This window comes from Glandiceps talaboti, chromosome 6 (genome assembly GCF_964340395.1).
Source record: "Glandiceps talaboti chromosome 6, keGlaTala1.1, whole genome shotgun sequence".
In the NCBI taxonomy this organism is placed as follows: Eukaryota; Metazoa; Hemichordata; class Enteropneusta; family Spengelidae; genus Glandiceps; species Glandiceps talaboti.
Window position 1 is genome coordinate 2,392,807 of NC_135554.1, and position 18,491 is coordinate 2,411,297.

The 18,491-nt window shown below is 37.7% G+C and overlaps 1 protein-coding gene across 1 annotated transcript in view; it reads left to right on the forward strand.

Moving 5' to 3' along the window:
- Positions 1 to 18,491, forward strand: part of LOC144436454 (zinc finger SWIM domain-containing protein 5-like) — a 70,505-nt gene that overhangs the window by 38,038 nt on the left and 13,976 nt on the right. The window contains exons 2-8 of the mRNA XM_078125253.1: positions 824 to 1,186; positions 3,527 to 3,675; positions 9,499 to 9,649; positions 9,934 to 10,107; positions 10,403 to 10,570; positions 14,686 to 14,844; positions 16,859 to 17,005. Of these exons, the coding sequence (XP_077981379.1) occupies positions 824 to 1,186; positions 3,527 to 3,675; positions 9,499 to 9,649; positions 9,934 to 10,107; positions 10,403 to 10,570; positions 14,686 to 14,844; positions 16,859 to 17,005 (1,311 nt within the window). The remainder of the gene's footprint in view (positions 1 to 823; positions 1,187 to 3,526; positions 3,676 to 9,498; positions 9,650 to 9,933; positions 10,108 to 10,402; positions 10,571 to 14,685; positions 14,845 to 16,858; positions 17,006 to 18,491) is intronic.

The following is an 18,491-nucleotide window of genomic DNA, read 5'->3' on the forward strand; positions in this document are numbered from 1 at the left end:
TAGTAGGGAAAATTGGGTGGGGTGGGGGAGAGGTTTTAAATCCTAGGGTGTGATGGGGGATATTAAATCATCATACTCTAAGTGAGAATTAGTAACCTTGGAAGAAAAGGACATTATTCATAAGTACAAATTGCATATCTTTCTTTATTCAGGTCATGTACTACAAAGTGTGATCATATACCATTTATATCACCAATATATAGATGAACTTGTAATTCACAGTTATGGAAATGGTAGATATCACCAGTATATACATTGTAATTTGTAGATGAAATTGTAATTCTCAGTTATGATACGATCCAATATGGCTGCCTGATAGCCATTTTGCTTGCGAATTTTCTATGTCCAAAGCCATAACTCAGACATGCTTGACCAGATCTCATTCAAAGTTGCTATTAGGACTTTGTTATATGACATACATGTGCATATTCATTGTTGTCATGATACGATCCAATATGGCTACCTGGCAGCCATTTTGTTTGCGAATTTTCCATGTCCAAAGCCATAACTCAGACATGCTTGAACAGAGTAGTGATATCAAAAACAACCATATGAGGCCAAACAACATTAACCAGGTTTTGAAAATGACAACATAAACTGCCAGTTCCGTAAAACCCAATCATTTTCAATGACTTGTTTCTCAAAAATCTTGTCCAAATTTTTTGGCACTGTCCAACAATACTCCTTGTCATGTAAATGACATCGACTGACATCAAATATACATGTAATCTGTAATCTGATAAGGGGTTCTAATGCAAACCATGAGTATTCAGTTGTGTTTTGATGTCCATTGACTGTAGTTTTTGTTTTGTTTTCCCTGCAGGTTTTCACCTGAGTGGTACTGTAACAGAACCAGGCAATCAATTATATTCAGAGCCGGATAGAGTCTACAGGGTATCCATTAGCTTTGACCGTTGCAAAATTACTTCTGTAACATGCGGTTGTGACAACAAGGACATTTTCTGGTGTCAGCATGTTGTAGCATTGTCATTGTATAGAATTCGCAAAGCGGAAAGTGTTGAACTCCGCGTACCTATATCAGAGACCCTGTTACAAATGGACAGAGAACAACTGCAAAAGTTTGCTCAGTACCTCATAAGTGCACATCACACAGATGTTTTACCCACCGCACAGAAACTTGCTGATGAAATTCTCCAGTCTAAGTCTGAAATCAATCAATTGCCAGGTATCGTAATACATTTTGTTGTTTACATCTGTCACATACAGAACCCCATCACATGTGAGTACCACTACCAGTCTGGTATACTATTCTTTGCTTGTGATGTTCTCTGTGGCTTTATTTTATCACAACCGTAGCAACAAAATATGCAGCAGAAAAACACTAGAAACATGGATACAAATACCCCGAGTACCTACACTTGTAAACACATATGACAAGATTCATATGTTATAGTTAGCAGAACTAAACTTTAAGATTGTACTTCAGTATTGTCATGACATGCGGTACAGATGTTTGTAACTCTCTATGTTTATGTTAGTGAACGTAAATGACTTGGTCAAAAGCAAAAATACGTGACTGCTTTGTATGCATCTTGGTAGGTATGTTTGGTTGAGTGTCTAGTTTTTGCATTAATAGGTAGCCAAATACCTGAGTTTGAGAATAGTCCCCCTGGCCACGAAGAGAATAGGCCAGGCACTATTACAATTGGCTCAGTCTGTCTGTTAGTCCATCCATCCATGCATCCATAATGTTTCATTTCTCAGCCATGCAATATCCAATTTTTTAGCACAACTGAACTGATAAGATTCAGTAGTGCTAAAGGCATGGTGTGGTATCTGTCTATCTGTTGTGTGTGTGTATGTTTGCAGACGACTTAAACTCAAAAACTGCCGATTGCATTAGTATTTTGTGGGCACACTACACTTGTGGTGTCTAGTTGGGAAATTGTTCAAAACAAAATGATCGCATTACAGTTGTGTGATTTGGGTAAAAAATGTAATGTTTTGTCAAACAACCTTAAACTCAAAAACTGCTGTGCAGATTTGTGTGAAATATGGTGAGGATGTTCTTATAGGTGTGTAGATTGAGAATTGTTCATGACATGATGATCTTATCACTGATATGCAAATTAGGTCTAAAAATGTGTCTTTTATTCAAAAACCTATAGTTTCATAACTACTTAGCAGATTGGGCTGAAATTTAATAGAGATGGGGTGTATAGAGTAAGAAATATTAAGCATATATGATCTCATCAGAAATATGCAAATTAGGTGTAACAATATGAATTTTGGTCAAAAACTTGTATCTCAAAAAGTACAAGTTATCTTGTAAGACCTTGACCTTTATAGACATCAAATCAATTGGGTCAAAAAATGTGATTTTTGGTAAAAAAAAACAAACTTAAACTCAGAAACTACTGGATAGATTGGTGCGAAATTTTGTGGGAACATTCTTAAGGGGGTGTAAAGTAAGATTTGTTCATGACATGAGCAGTAATATCAGTAATATGCAAATTAGGGCTAAAATGTGTCTTTTTGGTTAAAAATCTATACTTCCAAAACTGCTGAGCAGATTAGGCTGAAATTTAATGGGAATGCATCTAGGGATATATAGATGAAGAAATGTTAAGTATACAATGATTCCATGAGTGATATGCAAATTAGGTGTACAAATGTTCATTTTTGGTCAAAAACTTATATCTCAAAAAGTACTTGGTCAATGAGTCTGAAACTTTCTTCAAAACATTTTGACAAAATTGGCCCTAGCAACCATGGCCATGCCCTTAGCAACAACCAAATGGCAGTATATTTTGGTCAAATAACAACATCATCTGGTAGGCAAATGAGTAAACATTCAAAAAATGTATGCAAATACCCTAGCAACCATGACCATAGCAACAGCCAAACGGTCATGTATTTCACAAAGATAACAGGGATTAATAGACGATTGAATAAACATTCAAAAAATGTATGTAAATTTGCCTAGCAACAAGACCACACCCATAGCAACAACCAAATGATCACATATATTGCAAAGATAATATCAGGAATTCATAAACAAGTGAACCAAAAATGTATGCAAATATATCTAACAACATGACAGATAGTCATTCAGCAAATGAACACCTATTGGTAGCATGGACTAGCATATGGATAAACATTTTTAAAAACTGTACAGTTGTGCTACAGCGCCATTGGCAGTATTTTTGAGTAACAAATCAAAATATTACTGCATAAGTAAAAAATTTCAATGTATAGAGAGTCCATTCAAGTGTCTAATAATTGTGGTGATAAATTTTTGTATGTGTGTGGATGTGTGAATGTCTTGGAAATGCATGTGTTGTTACAAACTGTTGATATTTATATTAAATGGTATATACAATTTTGTACAAAACATTATTGGACTGGGGCTTGGTCGTTACTCTTACTAAAAAGCAGTTACTATTCATTACTGTTAATTATTCAAGATTAGGACGTCAAGATGTGCTTTAAAAGTGTATATGTGTAATCACTTCATGAATACAAGGTAACCATTGTTTTCTGTGACTGGTACACTGAACTGTAGGTGCTCCAGACCCAACAGCAGGTGCAAGTGTTGATGATGACAATTGTTGGCATTTAGATGAGGAACAAGTCCAGGAACAAGTCAAAGCGTACCTGTCACAAGGAGGCTACTATGACTCAGGGAAACAACTCAATTCCATGTTTGCAAAAGTAAGTACTAAGTAAAGAGAATGGATACTTTATTTCAATCTGATCATTTGTATGAATCAACACCCAGAGGGGGTATTACTTTTAGCCCCAATGGGCAACACCCAGAGGGGGTATTACTTTTAGCCCCAATGGGCAACACCCAGAGGGGGTATTACTTTTAGCCCAATGGGCAACACCCAGAGGGGGGGTATTACTTTTAGCCCCAATTGGCAACACCCAGAGGGGGATATTACTTTTAGCCCCAATGGGCAACACCCAGAGGGGGATATTACTTTTAGCCCCAATGGGCAACACCCAGAGGGGGTATTACTTTTAGCCCCAATGGGCAACACCAAGAGGGGGATATTACTTTTAGCCCCAGTGGGCAACACACAGAGGGGGATATTACTTTTAGCCCCAATGGGCAACACCCAGAGGGGGTATTACTTTTAGCCCCGATGGGCAACACCCAGAGGGGGTATTACTTTTAGCCCCGATGGGCAACACCCAGAGGGGGATATTACTTTTAGCCCCAATGGGCAACACCCAGAGGGGGTATTACTTTTAGCCCCAATGGGCAACACCCAGAGGGGGTATTACTTTTAGCCCCAATGGGCAACACCCAGAGGGGGATATTACTTTTAGCCCCAATGGGCAACACCCAGAGGGGGGGGGGGTATTACTTTTAGCCCCAATGGGCAACACCCAGAGGGGGGTATTACTTTTAGCCCCAATGGGCAACATCCAGAGGGAGATATTACTTTTAGCCCCAATAGGGCAACACCCAGAAGGGGGGGGGGGGGGGGGGGTATTACTTTTAGTCCCAATGGGCAACACCCAGAGGGGGTATTACTTTTAGCCCCAATGGGCAACACCCAGAGGGGGATATTACTTTTAGCCCCAATGGGCAACACCCAGAGGGGGATATTACTTTTAGCCCCGATGGGCAACACCCAGAGGGGGATATTACTTTTAGCTTCCACTGGGCAACACCCAGAGGGGGTATTAATTTTAGCTCCCAATGGGCAACACCCAGAGGGGATATTATATTGGATTCTGTCCACAAGTCTGTCTGTCAGACCATCCTTCCATCCATCTGTCCATCTGTGCATCCTTATTTCTTTGACATACATTAGCAGATTTCAACCAAATTTGGTGCAAAGGTAACATGATACTAAATGGTACTTATGCTTGTCCTGTAATTACACGACCTTGACATTATTGTAGCCATGTCAGACACACTGAGTAATTTTTTGCCACTGTGTATCCACGGCACAAACACTGACATTGAGAAGACAATATCTCCTCTCAGAGAGGTCAGATTTTGATAAATAAAACATCATTTTTTTCAGATTTAAAAGTTCATTTTAACTGTAAAATTATTTTTGAGTAGGTATGAGAAAAAATACAAAAAACCCTTGAAAATGCGATTTATTCAACTGCACGCCGAGCAAAAAAGTGACCATTTTCAAATGCCTCATATATTCCTCAATTCCAAGGGAATGGGTAATCCAATCTCAACATATGACCCTTGGAAGTTTACAATGGGTCATAGCATCATCCTATTGATTCTCTGCTGTTACCTGCCTTTAGGAGACAATTTAAAACTTTCAAGTCGATTTTGGACCAGAAATGCCAGGAATTTCAGATAACGATACCTCTGAGATGAAATTTAGTGTTTCTTTTATAGAATTATGTATTTGTTACTCATTTTGATCGAGTGAGTCCTCTGTCTTTACGAGTTTAGTTTTCCAAGCGAACTGTCTTAGCGGAAGTACATGTATGTGTGTGGGCATCAAGCCAGGCCAAGATATGCAGTGATTACTGATCAAAATGGCCGCCACACGATGCGATGATGCTATTAGTTCTGAATGGCTTAAAGTGGTTTAAAGTGATGAATATATTCCTTTTGGTGATGAAAATGAGCAGAAAGATGGTTTTTGTTCTTTATTACTATAACATGAAAAAATATGTTTAAATTTTCATTATTTTCTCTGGTGTTTATCGCCTATATTCAGGGATGCATTGTAACCTGCATTTGAAATCAGAACGGTGGCCTCTATAGTATGTACGTCGCAGTTGGTACCATATGGTGCACGGTATGAAAGAAAATTTAGTGAAGACTAGTGTACTTTTTCTCTTTCATAATTTTTGCAAACATTTGCATAATTTCAGAAACTCATATTGGGAGGATCTGAACTCAGATTACTATGACATCATCAGGTTCAGCACCCTTTGAAACATAAAAAAATTGGAAATTTCATGATGGATAGCATTTATAATTTAGAGAAAGTGCTTTACAAGAAACATACATACGCAATTAATGGGCGACACATTGCTCAGTTTTTAACAGTATTAGGTAAATTAACTGCAAACTAAATTCACAAGTGCAAGTTAAAACTACATGTACGGTACTTCCGTGACCTTGCACTGTACAAGTACGCGATTTCTTGTGTTCAAGATCGTTCAATGATCAATGATCCACACCCCTTGAACGTATGAACGGCTAAAGCTCTTTGATGACGAATATTAAATTTGTCCTATTTACGGAATCCAACTGTATTGACCAAAAACAATCGGCATAGACTCGCCAGCATACAATCACACGACATGTGCTTCCACGTGTAAACTTACTCCTCCCGGCCGATTGGGCCGGTCCTTTGTTACAGCGACTTGCTCCGAAATTGAGCGTACTTGACTACTACGTGGTAGCGATATACCAATCGAGTCTAGTTTTTGTCTAGTGACAAATTTGTTTGTCAATGACGTCTGTCTACATCAATATTTAAACTATCGTGAACAATTCAAGACGTTTTTATCGTGTTGTTCTGAGTGAAATGAATGTCAACTGCAATTTACATGGAGGCCGAGATACGTACATGTATATGTGGACAGTGGCACGTACGTCATATCAGCAAAGACACGACTACCAACAACTAACTAATTTGACAGAAGACATGTTTATTTTTACAAAACTGTCTAATCAAAATCATGCTTTTACTATGTGCTTGTTGTTGGTACATGGTGTTGCATGTAGCATGTATCTCTCTGACGGAGGTATCAGAGTCCTCGATGACTTTTCCTTATTTTTCTTAGATGCTAACTCAGACAGAGCCTTCATGCTTGTTCTTACCTTACTGTGCCCTGGAACTACGCTTTTACTTGCAAATGCATACTAGTTGGTCCCCGCTGGACGAAGTCCGGGACGGGGACTTATGGATTGGGTTCCGTCTGTCTGTGCATCCCTGTGTCCGTCGGTCCGTCCGTGCGTCCGTCCACAGCCGTTTCTTGGAGATGCCTGGACTGTTTTTTTTTTCAAACTTGGTACAGGGGCAATATACAATGGCATACATATGCACGTCAATTTCTTTCATGATACGATCCAATATGGCCGCCTAGCAGGCATTTTGTTTGCAAATTTTCTCTGTCTAAAGCCATAACTCAGACATGCTTGAACAGATCTCATTCAAAGTTGGTATTAGGACAGTGTTCTATGGCATATATGTGCATATTCATTGTTGTCATGATACGATCCAATATGGCCGCCTAGCAGCCATTTTGTTTGTGAATTTTTATGTCCAAAGCCATAACTCAGACATGCTTGAACAGATCTCATTCAAAGTTGGCATTAGGACAGTGTTCTATGACATACATGTGCATATCCATTTTCGTCATGATATGATCCAATATGGCTGCCTGGCAGCCATTTTGTTTGTGAATTTTCCATGTCCAACGCCATAACTCAGACATGCTTGAACAGATCTCATTCAAAGTTGGTATTAGGACAGTGTTCTATGACATACATGTGCATATCCATTTTCGTCATGATACAATCCAATATGGTTGCCTGGCAGCCATTTTATTTGTGAATTTTCCATGTCCAAAGCCATAACTCAGACATGCTTGGAACAGATCTCATTCAAAGTTGGTATTAGGACAGTGTTCTATGACATACATATGCATATCCATTTTCATCGTGATATGATCCCCCATACCCGACCAATCCTTTATTGTTGTAGGCATGTTCCATGTCCAACAAGCAGACACAACATATCTAAGTCTGTTTGATTTAGGTTCACAAGTGTTGTTGCATGATCAGAGTAGTGATAATTCCTTAAAACCCAATCATAGCGGGGATTATGTCATTCTCAATGACTTGTTATGATAGATGCTTACTACAGTACCTCCTTATTTCAGTTGACAAACACTTTTTCTATGTGGAAATCAGATAACTGTCTAGAAATGTCATATTCTTGTTTAAATCATATCACAAAGTTGGCAAAAATGTAATTGTTCACAATTTGGAAGTCATGGCAGAAAAACAATTTGGAAATTTAATGCCTTACATATCTGTATCTTCAAAAGTTCTTGGCCGATTTTAGCTATTCAAGTGTCATTTTTCATCTTTCAATGAGATCTATTTAACTACTACAGGTTTGATAAGCAAAAGACACTTTTAAAAAAGTGCCTGACATGGCTAGTTATTGGTAGCCAGATTATATAGCCATATATAACCTTGGAACTTAATAGTTAAAGACCATTGTCATTTATATTTAGTTCCAGGGCGCCCTCTAGGGCAATAATTTCCAAGCCTTACAAGACAACACCAACATGTTAAAAGCAACTACATAGGGTTGAAATACTTTTGAAATATACTTTGATAGCATCTTGACAGTAAGAGGGGAAGAGCTTGAGACTGGGATATGTCCACCTCATGTGGGGGGTCTGAGGGGGTCTCCCTCTAGAAACCCTAGAGGATTTTTACTTATCTTGGCAAACGTTTCAGATCTTGAAAAGACAATATCATATCAAATTAGAATAGGGTGAAAATATTTAAGAAAAGTTTAATACCATTATGACAGTAAAAAGGTTGTTGGTGCATCTGATTGTTGGTTGAATGTATGAGTGACCTCTGGGGGTGAGGGAGTCCTTGGGGTTTTCCCCCTGGCAGATCTGGAGTTTTTTGCTTGAGATACTAAGGCAATGTTTAGGTTATTCATAACCTTTGAAGTAATATTTCCAAGCTTCGAAAAGCTAACGTAAAACGTTTTTAAATGAGTTTCTCATATCACATAAAATGGACACGTAACATTAGTATATAGGGGCATTAATATACATGTATGTATAATAAAGTCACCCGTATGTTAGAGAACTTTAGGTGGTCATACCTAGTGTATAATAGTAACTGGAATCTGATGAGATGTGGTGATTTGTAGTGTCAATAGCATGACGAGTAGAACAATTTAGATTTACTTCATTTATAAACTATCTATGAAAATTACCATTACGAAACCTTCAAGTACACTTTTGCCCCAAACTGCAATATAAGTGAAGCATTGATTGTGAAACAGGCAAGCATTTACATGACATGTTCTGTAACTAGTGTGGTAGCTAGGTAATACCGGTACATGTACAATGTATATGAATATGTATAGTTAGGTTTGAACTAATAAGTAATGTTAAAGAATTCATGTAAGAAACAGGGACAAGAACAAATATTGACATGTACCACATTTCAGACAAGGCTATATGCCATTGTAGAAAGGATTTTTTTCTTCCATCACAATCTAAAACACCTTGACCCCCCCCCCCCCCTTCCACAATTTTCAAAACAGCATGACCCCCCCCCCCCTACTGCCAATTTCAAAAACAGGGTGACCACCCCCACCAATTCCCCCCCCCCCCCCCCCCCCCCCCCCCAGGCAGAAGAAACTGACCGGTCCCTTAGTAAGTTGAAATATTGTGCGAGTATGTCTTTGGCAAAGACTAGTGTATATTCGTTACAATAATTTAAAGGTTTGTGTTTTATATTATAATGATTTGTTCATTGTGTACTTCATACAGGTTCGTGAAATGTTAAAAGTCCATGATTCTAATGGTGCTAGAATGCTGACATTAATCACAGAACAGTTTTTAGCCGATCCTCGTCTGTTGCTATGGAAACAGCAAGGAACACCTATGACAGATAAATGCAGACAACTTTGGGATCAATTAGGTGAGTTAGTTAAGTTAACATAACATACTAACTACAGAGACAGATATTAAGTTAACATAACATACTAACCACAGAGACAGATATTAAGTTGACATAACATACCAACCACAGAGACAGATATTATGTTGACATAACATACCAACCACAGAGACAGATATTAAGTTGACATAACATACCAACCACAGAGACAGATATTAAGTTGACATAACATACCAACCACAGAGATATAGACATACATGTAGAGATATTAAGCCTAACTCTGTTCTCATTCTGCCATTCTACAGGAGCCCTATGGATGTGTGTAGTACTCAACCCCCATAGTGTCAAAGTAGAGAAGCAATGCTGGAGGGAAAAATTACAAAAATGGAGTGAAATAGATGTTTGTCCACTAGAAGATGCAGATACCAGAAATACATTGACAACTCTCCATCCTAGTGCTTTCCATAGCAATCATGCAGGTACAGACCTCAGTATTGTCCATAGCAATCATGCAGGTACAGACCTGCAATGTTGCCCAACTCATTGGTAATATCTTGTGTTTCTGTTACAGTGTTGTCTAATTCATGTTGACAATCTTGTGTTTCTGTTACAATGTTGCCTCACTCAGTTTAAACATCTTGTGTTTTTGTTACAATAACTTGTGACAATATTGCCTAACTCATTGTGACAATATTGCCTAACTCATTGTGAAATATCTTGTTTCTGTTACGATGTTGCCCAACTGATGGTGAATACCTTGTGATTCATTTTTAGGTCCCTCCTCATCCAATAGACCTCGTACCATATTTAATCGTGCAATAGACGCATGTTCTTTAGTTTGGTCAAATGTCCATCTACAGAACATATTGTCAGATGATTATTACCATGGACACCACAGTATCCACGGTAAATTTGATCAACATGGACAGCCTTTGTGGACAGGTAAGTGCACTTACGTAAATCTTAGTCAATGTGATACAAGTCATCCATCAATTTGATGACATCAAATATTAATAAGAAAATAGCCATAACCAAGATATGGTTGACAGCTAGTAGTAATAGCACTTTGTCCACATAGCCAAGATATGGTTGACAGCTAGTAGTAATAGCACTTTGTCCACATAGCCAAGATATGGTTGACAGCTAGTAGTAATAGCACTTTGTCCACATAGCCAAGATATGGTTGACAGTTAGAAGTAATGAGCTACAAAATTTGTTTGACTATAAATTGTACATTTTCTAACTGTACAACTGATGGAAATCGATTGCCAATTACCAGAGATGAAATCAAAATGACTGAATAAATATTATATAAACTCAACTTGAAATGTTTTGCCATCATGAATGATATATGGTTTGTTTTTACATCCTTGTCAAGCATTGTTAAAAAAAAAAGTTGACCTACATGTACCTACCCAATGTTGGGTTAGGTTCCCTGTTGAACAGCATTTTTATTTTTTCAGGCCTAAAGAAGGAACATCTATCCCATTCAGATTTGTCAATTATAATCTCAGCTTGAGGGTGACGAAAAAAAATTGAAACTCATCTTGTAATTCACTGATGAGAACTAAATACTCCCTGCAGACACTATTAGACATTTGATATACTTAGTGTTATAATCTACATAATAGGATTATAACATACCGTATTAGGTTTATATGTTCATTAGAAGATGTGTATTTTGAGATCTGTCGGTGGATGTCAATGTCTGCTAGCAGACATGTATTTTGAGATCTGTCGGTGGATGTCAATGTCTGCTAGCAGACATGTATTTTGAGATCTGTCGGTGGATGTCAATGTCTGCTAGAAGACATGTATTCTGAGATCTGTCGGTGGATGTCAATGTCTGCTAGCAGACATGTATTCTGAGATCTGTCGGTGGATGTCAATGTCTGCTAGCAGACATGTATTCTGAGATCTGTCGGTGGATGTCAATGTCTGCTAGCAGACATGTATTCTGAGATCTGTCAATGGATGTCAATGTCTGCTAGAAGATGTATATTCTGAGATCTGTCAGTGGATGTCAATGTCTGCTAGAAGACGTGTATTCTGTGATCTGTCAGTGGATGTCAATGTCTGCTAGAAGACATATATTCTGAGATCTGTCAATGGATGTCAATGTCTGCTAGAAGATGTATATTCTGAGATCTGTCAGTGGATGTCAATGTCTGCTAGAAGACATGTATTCTGAGATCTGTCGGTGGATGTCAATGTCTGCTAGAAGACGTATATTCTGAGATGTCAGTGGATGTCGATGTCTGCTAGAAGACAAGTTTTCCTCCATGTCTACAGAAATAATGATACCCTAGCACTAGTAGCAGTTTATTTTTCCCCATATATACTGTCATCATAATATTCCAGTGCTGTTGTACAGCCTGAGCCCACTTTCATACACTAGCGAGAACAACGTGCTATAAGTTTACATCATGGTCATGTGTACAAAGAAATGGCCATAAAATAACATATATATGTTAATTTATAGCCATTTCTTTGCACATATATGTTATTTTATGGCCATTTCTTGTGTACATATATGTGTTAATTTATCGTCATTTTGTTGTACATATATATGTTATTTTATGGCCATTTCTTTGCACATATATGTTATTTTATGGCCATTTCTTTGCACATATATGTTAAATCATATAAATGACATTTTATTCAGGACAACCTTGCTTTTAGGTGACAGAACTGTTGAATGATTTTATTAGGATCATGATAGAAGAGTACAATGCAAGAATTAAAATTACAATAGCTGAAAAGGAGCAATATCCACTATTTGGACAAATGAAAAAAAATGACCTGAGAAGACAATATCGAAATGTAATTTGCCACTTTACACCTCTGAAAAAGTTCAGAAAATAAGCAAAGTTATCCAAAATAATATGGCAAATGACTAAGTTTTGTAGAATGTCTCGCCAGAAATCCCTCCTTCGATTCTAAGGACCAACCACTCCGTACCTGCAAGTCGAAACACAAATACTTTGTGAATAGCTATTCTGAAATAAATCTCAAAATGCTTCTATTACTACCAATTACAGATGAGTTAATTCTGATTTCAACTGCCGAAACGGAATATACACGAAACTCAATTTTCCGTCGTTCCTTGTATACACTAGACATGTGTAGCAGTGTGTGCACTAGTAGTACTATACTATAAATCTAAGGCCTGGGAACATGTGCACTCAGTGATTCAATAGGAAGGTCGCCATGATGGAAACGTCCATTCATGGTCATCTTTAAATGTTTCTAAGTTTGTATCAAGACCTTGAGCCAAACAGAAATTACGTCTCAATGTTTCTCGTATTATGAAAAATAGGATTTGTTTTGGATGTAAATATCATTACATGTATTTGTGGCATCGGTAAACTTGTACATATATTCAATCGCTAAAAAACTATTGCACCATTAAAATGTCAGTTTCTCTTCATAGAAATTCTTGAAAAATTACATGCGAATTCTCACCAACAATGCTATTCAATATCACCACAAATTAGGTATGGTTGGTCAACGACGACGATAATATGAAGCGATGAAAATTTTTGTGAAAACTCACTAACGATCACTGTTTGACTAGAGGGTGCTGTCTGAATTCAAATATAATCCCCTTAAATGTATGCTAATTAGGTACAACCTGAACTAGTCCTGGATTTACTGTTTTCTAATATTTCTTTTCATGTCAATTTACATACAATGTATACATGTAATACAAAAGACTTGAGGTTATAGCTACAGTATAGCACAAAGTGTATTGGCATACATACCAGGCATTGCTACAGTATAGCACAAAGTGTATTGGCATACATACCAGGCATTGCTACAGTATAGCACAAAGTGTATTGGCATACATACCAGGCATTGCTACAGTATAGCACAAAGTGTATTGGCATACATACCAGGCATTGCTACAGTATAGCACAAAGTGTATTGGCATACATACCTGGCATTGCTACAGTATAGCACAAAGTGTATTGGCATACATACCAGGCATTGCTACAGTATAGCACAAAGTGTATTGGCATACATACCTGGCATTGCTACAGTATAGCACAAAGTGTATTGGCATACATACCAGGCATTGCTACAGTATAGCACAAAGTGTATTGGCATACATACAAGGCATTGCTACAGTATAGCACAAAGTGTATTGGCATACATACCAGGCATTGCTACAGTATAGCACAAAGTGTATTGGCATACATACAAGGCATTGCTACAGTATAGCACAAAGTGTATTGGCATACATACCAGGCATTGCTACAGTATAGCACAAAGTGTATTGGCATACATACAAGGCATTGCTACAGTATAGCACAAAGTGTATTGGCATACATACCAGGCATTGCTACAGTATAGCACAAAGTGTATTGGCACACATACCAGGCATTGCTACAGTATAGCACAAAGTGTGTTGGCATACATACCAGGCATTGCTACAGTATAGCACAAAGTGTATTGGCATACATACCAGGCATTGCTACAGTATAGCACAAAGTGTATTGGCATACATACCAGGCATTGCTACAGTATAGCACAAAGTGTATTGGCATACATACCAGGCATTGCTACAGTATAGCACAAAGTGTATTGGCATACATACCAGGCATTGCTACAGTATCGCACAAAGTGTATTGGCATACATCCCAGGCATTGATACAGTATAGCACAAAGTGTATTGGCATACATACCAGGCATTGCTACAGTATACCACAAAGTGTATTGGCATACATACCAGGCATTGCTACAGTATAGCACAAAGTGTATTGGCATACATACCAGGCATTGCTACAGTATAGCACAAAGTGTATTGGCATACATACCAGGCATTGCTACAGTATAGCACAAAGTGTATTGGCATACATACCAGGCATTGGCCAACTTAACACACTATTTTATCTAGTCAATAAATACTTAAAGATGTCATGGTAACTAGTGATAAATATGTTTGGTAGAATGACCTACCAGTTGACAAAATATAACACATTGAGTATTGTATTGGCCCTATAATGTTGTACAGTGTATAATAATTGTATTAACTTTTGTTTGTAATTCCTTAGAGCATCTACCTACAGCATGTGCCAGAGTTGATGCACTTCAGTCACATGGTTATCCTAAGGAGGCATTGCGACTTGCTGTGGGTATAGTACACTATCTGCGGTTACAGCAGCTTCGTCGTCATAGTGATTCAGATGAGGATGAGGATGAGGAGGAAGAACGTGAGCATCTTATTACTTATCTAGCTCTTTATTGCTTATGTTTACCTGTGAACCTCATTAGCCCTCAATGGGCACAACTTGGAGGAGGCTATTACATTGGTCCATCTGTCTATCCATTCATGTGTGTATGCGTATGTACATTCACCCTCATATATCCAACATGTACCAACAGATTTCAACCAAACCTGGTACAAGCTTAACATACTATGTTAGACATATGCACATCACTTTGTTTTTTTACAACTGAATCAAATGTGGCCGAATGGTGGCCATATTTGTTGTAAAATTTCCTTGACCTTTAAAGCAAAAAGGCAGCCATATTTATGATAAAAAGCACATTTTGCCTGTTATCTCCAAAAGTTTGATACATAGACACCATTCAAGTGTCTACCACCACATTACCAATGATAAGCTTTCTAGTGAGAAATTGACCTTTGACCTTGACAAAGATTTTCAGTTTGTCACACTGATAACTCAAGAAGTTCAATACGTAAAACTCCATTTAAACACAGAACTGCCCTATATAAAGAGGATTATGGCTAATCTATGCAAATGCGGGAAATTCAAACTGCTGTATAGAGCACTAGCTTCTGGGTCTTGTTTTCAGCATTTTTTCTGTGCTCTGAGAAACACACAGGTCATGAATCATATACAAATTGTTTGTGAATGTCGTAGGATGGTAACTTAATACACAAATTATTTGAAAATCAATTTGTTTGTTTCATAGAATGTAAAAACCTTTCAAAATGAGACAAATTCCCCTGCAAACAGCTGTTTGTGTGTCACTCAGGATAATTCAAATATGCGACATTTGCATATGTGAACAATTCAGTTAGGGAATGTTTATCTTTTGGCGATTACTTGCCAGTGAGTCAAGTTCTCCACCTCCAAACATACGGTCAGTCATATGCAAAATAGGGTGCCAGGCACCAGGAAATTATGCCTTTAAGTATCTATGTTCATATTATTAAAGGTAAGCTTTCTTATACCTTGAGCTTTGGCCTCCATATTCAATGTATATCAAGTAGCAAATAATTTATTAATAAATTATAAACTTTAGTATCTAGAGACACCTTATTCAAGTGTCGATACCTATAGTTCTAGAGGTTAGCTTTCAAGCTGGATACTAGAGCTTTGACCTTCATCATCAAGGTCAAATGGTAAATTGTTCAATATATTTGGAAGTGTCATTCCTAGAGATACCATGGCAATGTATACATCCACATCATTAGAGGTAAGGTTACTATGCAATTTCCCCCAACTTGTACTTAGTTGTGTACAAACAAATACCCCCTAGGGAGAAAGGGGACCAACTTGTACTTAGTTGTGTACAAACAAATACCACCTAGGGAGAAAGAGGACCAACTTGTACTTACTTGTGTACAAACAAATACCCCCTAGGGAGAAAGAGGACCAACTTGTACTTAGTTGTGTACAAACAAATACCACCTAGGGAGAAAGAGGACCAACTTGTACTTAGTTGTGTACAAACAAATACCCCCTAGGGAGAAAGAGGACCAACTTGTACTTAGTTGTGTACAAACAAATACCCCCTAGGGAGAAAGAGGACCAACATGTACTTAGTTGTGTACAAACAAATACCACCTAAGGAGAATACTAAATTTGACAAAAACTAACATGTTTTGTGTGGTCAGGGTCCATATGTACTAAATTTGACAAAAACTAACATGTTTTGTGTGTCAGGGTCCATATGTACTAAATTTGACAAAAACTAACATGTTTTGTGTGGTCAGGGTCCATACATACTAAATGTGACAAAAACTAACATGTTTTGTGTGGTCAGGGGGTCCATACATACTAAATTGACAAAAGCTAACATGTTTTGTGTGGTCAGGGTCCATATGTACTAAATTTGACAAAAGCTTACATGTTTTTTGACAAAAGCTAGCATATTTTGTGTGGTCAGGACAAAAATTAGTATGTTTTACATGGTCAGGGACCTTAAAAAGTAAATTTGACAAAAGGGAGTATGTTTTGTGTGGGTTTATTTCAGTTCCAAGTAGAGGAATTGGTGAGAGGCTGTTGTCACTTGATAACAGTAAAGAAGGCTGGATTGGACATCCTTTAGATCCAATAGGATGTCTGTTTGATACCTTCACTCATTCATCAATAACACAGGACGATTCAAATCCTAATACAGGTAAGTCAAATAGAAGGTATAGCAAACATGACAGACAAGTAAATCACATGAAGAGGTTGCAGTTACCATGACAACTCTACAAGTGAATCGGGTAATGTAGTTACCATGACAACGTATGCAAAGGAGTCATGAAGAGGAGGATACATGGCAAGGTTTTGAGTAAACTGCAATTTCTGAAATCCAAAATAACTATAATTGTAATTTTCTTTTAATCTTCTCAGTAACAACATGGACATTCAGTGTTTCCGCTGCGCACTCGCCAAATCGCAAAATGCGAATAAAATCTGCATTTGGAGAGAATATTTTTGATATAGTTAGCCAAATTTGCGAAGCCAATTTAGAATAGGGCACCAGAGAATCTATACGTAATGCTTGTGGTTTCTTTGTCACAAGGGTGAACATTCATAATTTAAACTACATTGTATTACATTTAGAAGGAAGTGTACAAATTGTGCGTTCCTCAAAAGTTAAACAATTCATAAAATTGTTACATCAGCAATGCAAATAAACATCCCATCCAACAAACTTGTAAGTTCCGTTGTGTATAACTTTGCAGCATCTGATTTGCGATCCATGCTTGTAAAATGTGATCAAGTAGTTCATCACACGCAAGCCTTGAAGGGGTGATGGAAGATGAGTCATCTTTACCCTTCCACTATGCAGGCCGAAAAAATAAATCAATACCACAATGCACAAACTGAGTTCCATGACATGAAGTACGAACGACAGCATGCACTTTCAATTTGACAGAGATACAGTTTTAAAAGCATCTGATACAAATTTTGTGTCGCTGAGGAGAACTGTTAACTCTGTATACGTGAAGCTATTCCTTTATTCTTGAACAATGCCTTAACATAACGTGTGAACCATGTTCACCTCAGACGAAGAGCATGGTGTAGTGAACAATAAATTTGTGTAATGCATTCAATCTAGTAACGTAGCTCAAAAAGAAAAAGTTTCAGTTTTAGTGAGAATGAAATGGTGACATGGCAGTTTGAATTTATCTAAGTGAAGTTTTCATCATAGACTGTCCAACGATGAGGTCCATTTGATCATCGCTTCGCTCGTGAGGGAAGATGCTTCACCGCAATGGCCGTGCTATTGATGGAAACCGTTTCTAACCACATCTGTTAATAAGTAACCAATCACATGGATAAGTAATAATAATATCGCGTGGTTTCTAAACTACCTAAGACGTGATCTCCACATCAGGAAATGGTCATGGGGCACGTGAAACTGTTGAAACGTTATGCATACCATGGGTCATATTCAAATTTCACAGGTCACACTGCGCATTGAGATTTAGAAAATAGTTACAATGAGAACTGACTAAAACCTAGATGTCTAGTGCTACAACTTTGAAGCAAAGATGAGAACCGGACGTTTGCCAACATGACATGAAAAATGTATGTAAATAAACAGAGTAAAAACATACAAGTTTGCATCATTGTCTTTATTTATATAAGTTCATTTTTATCACAAAAGT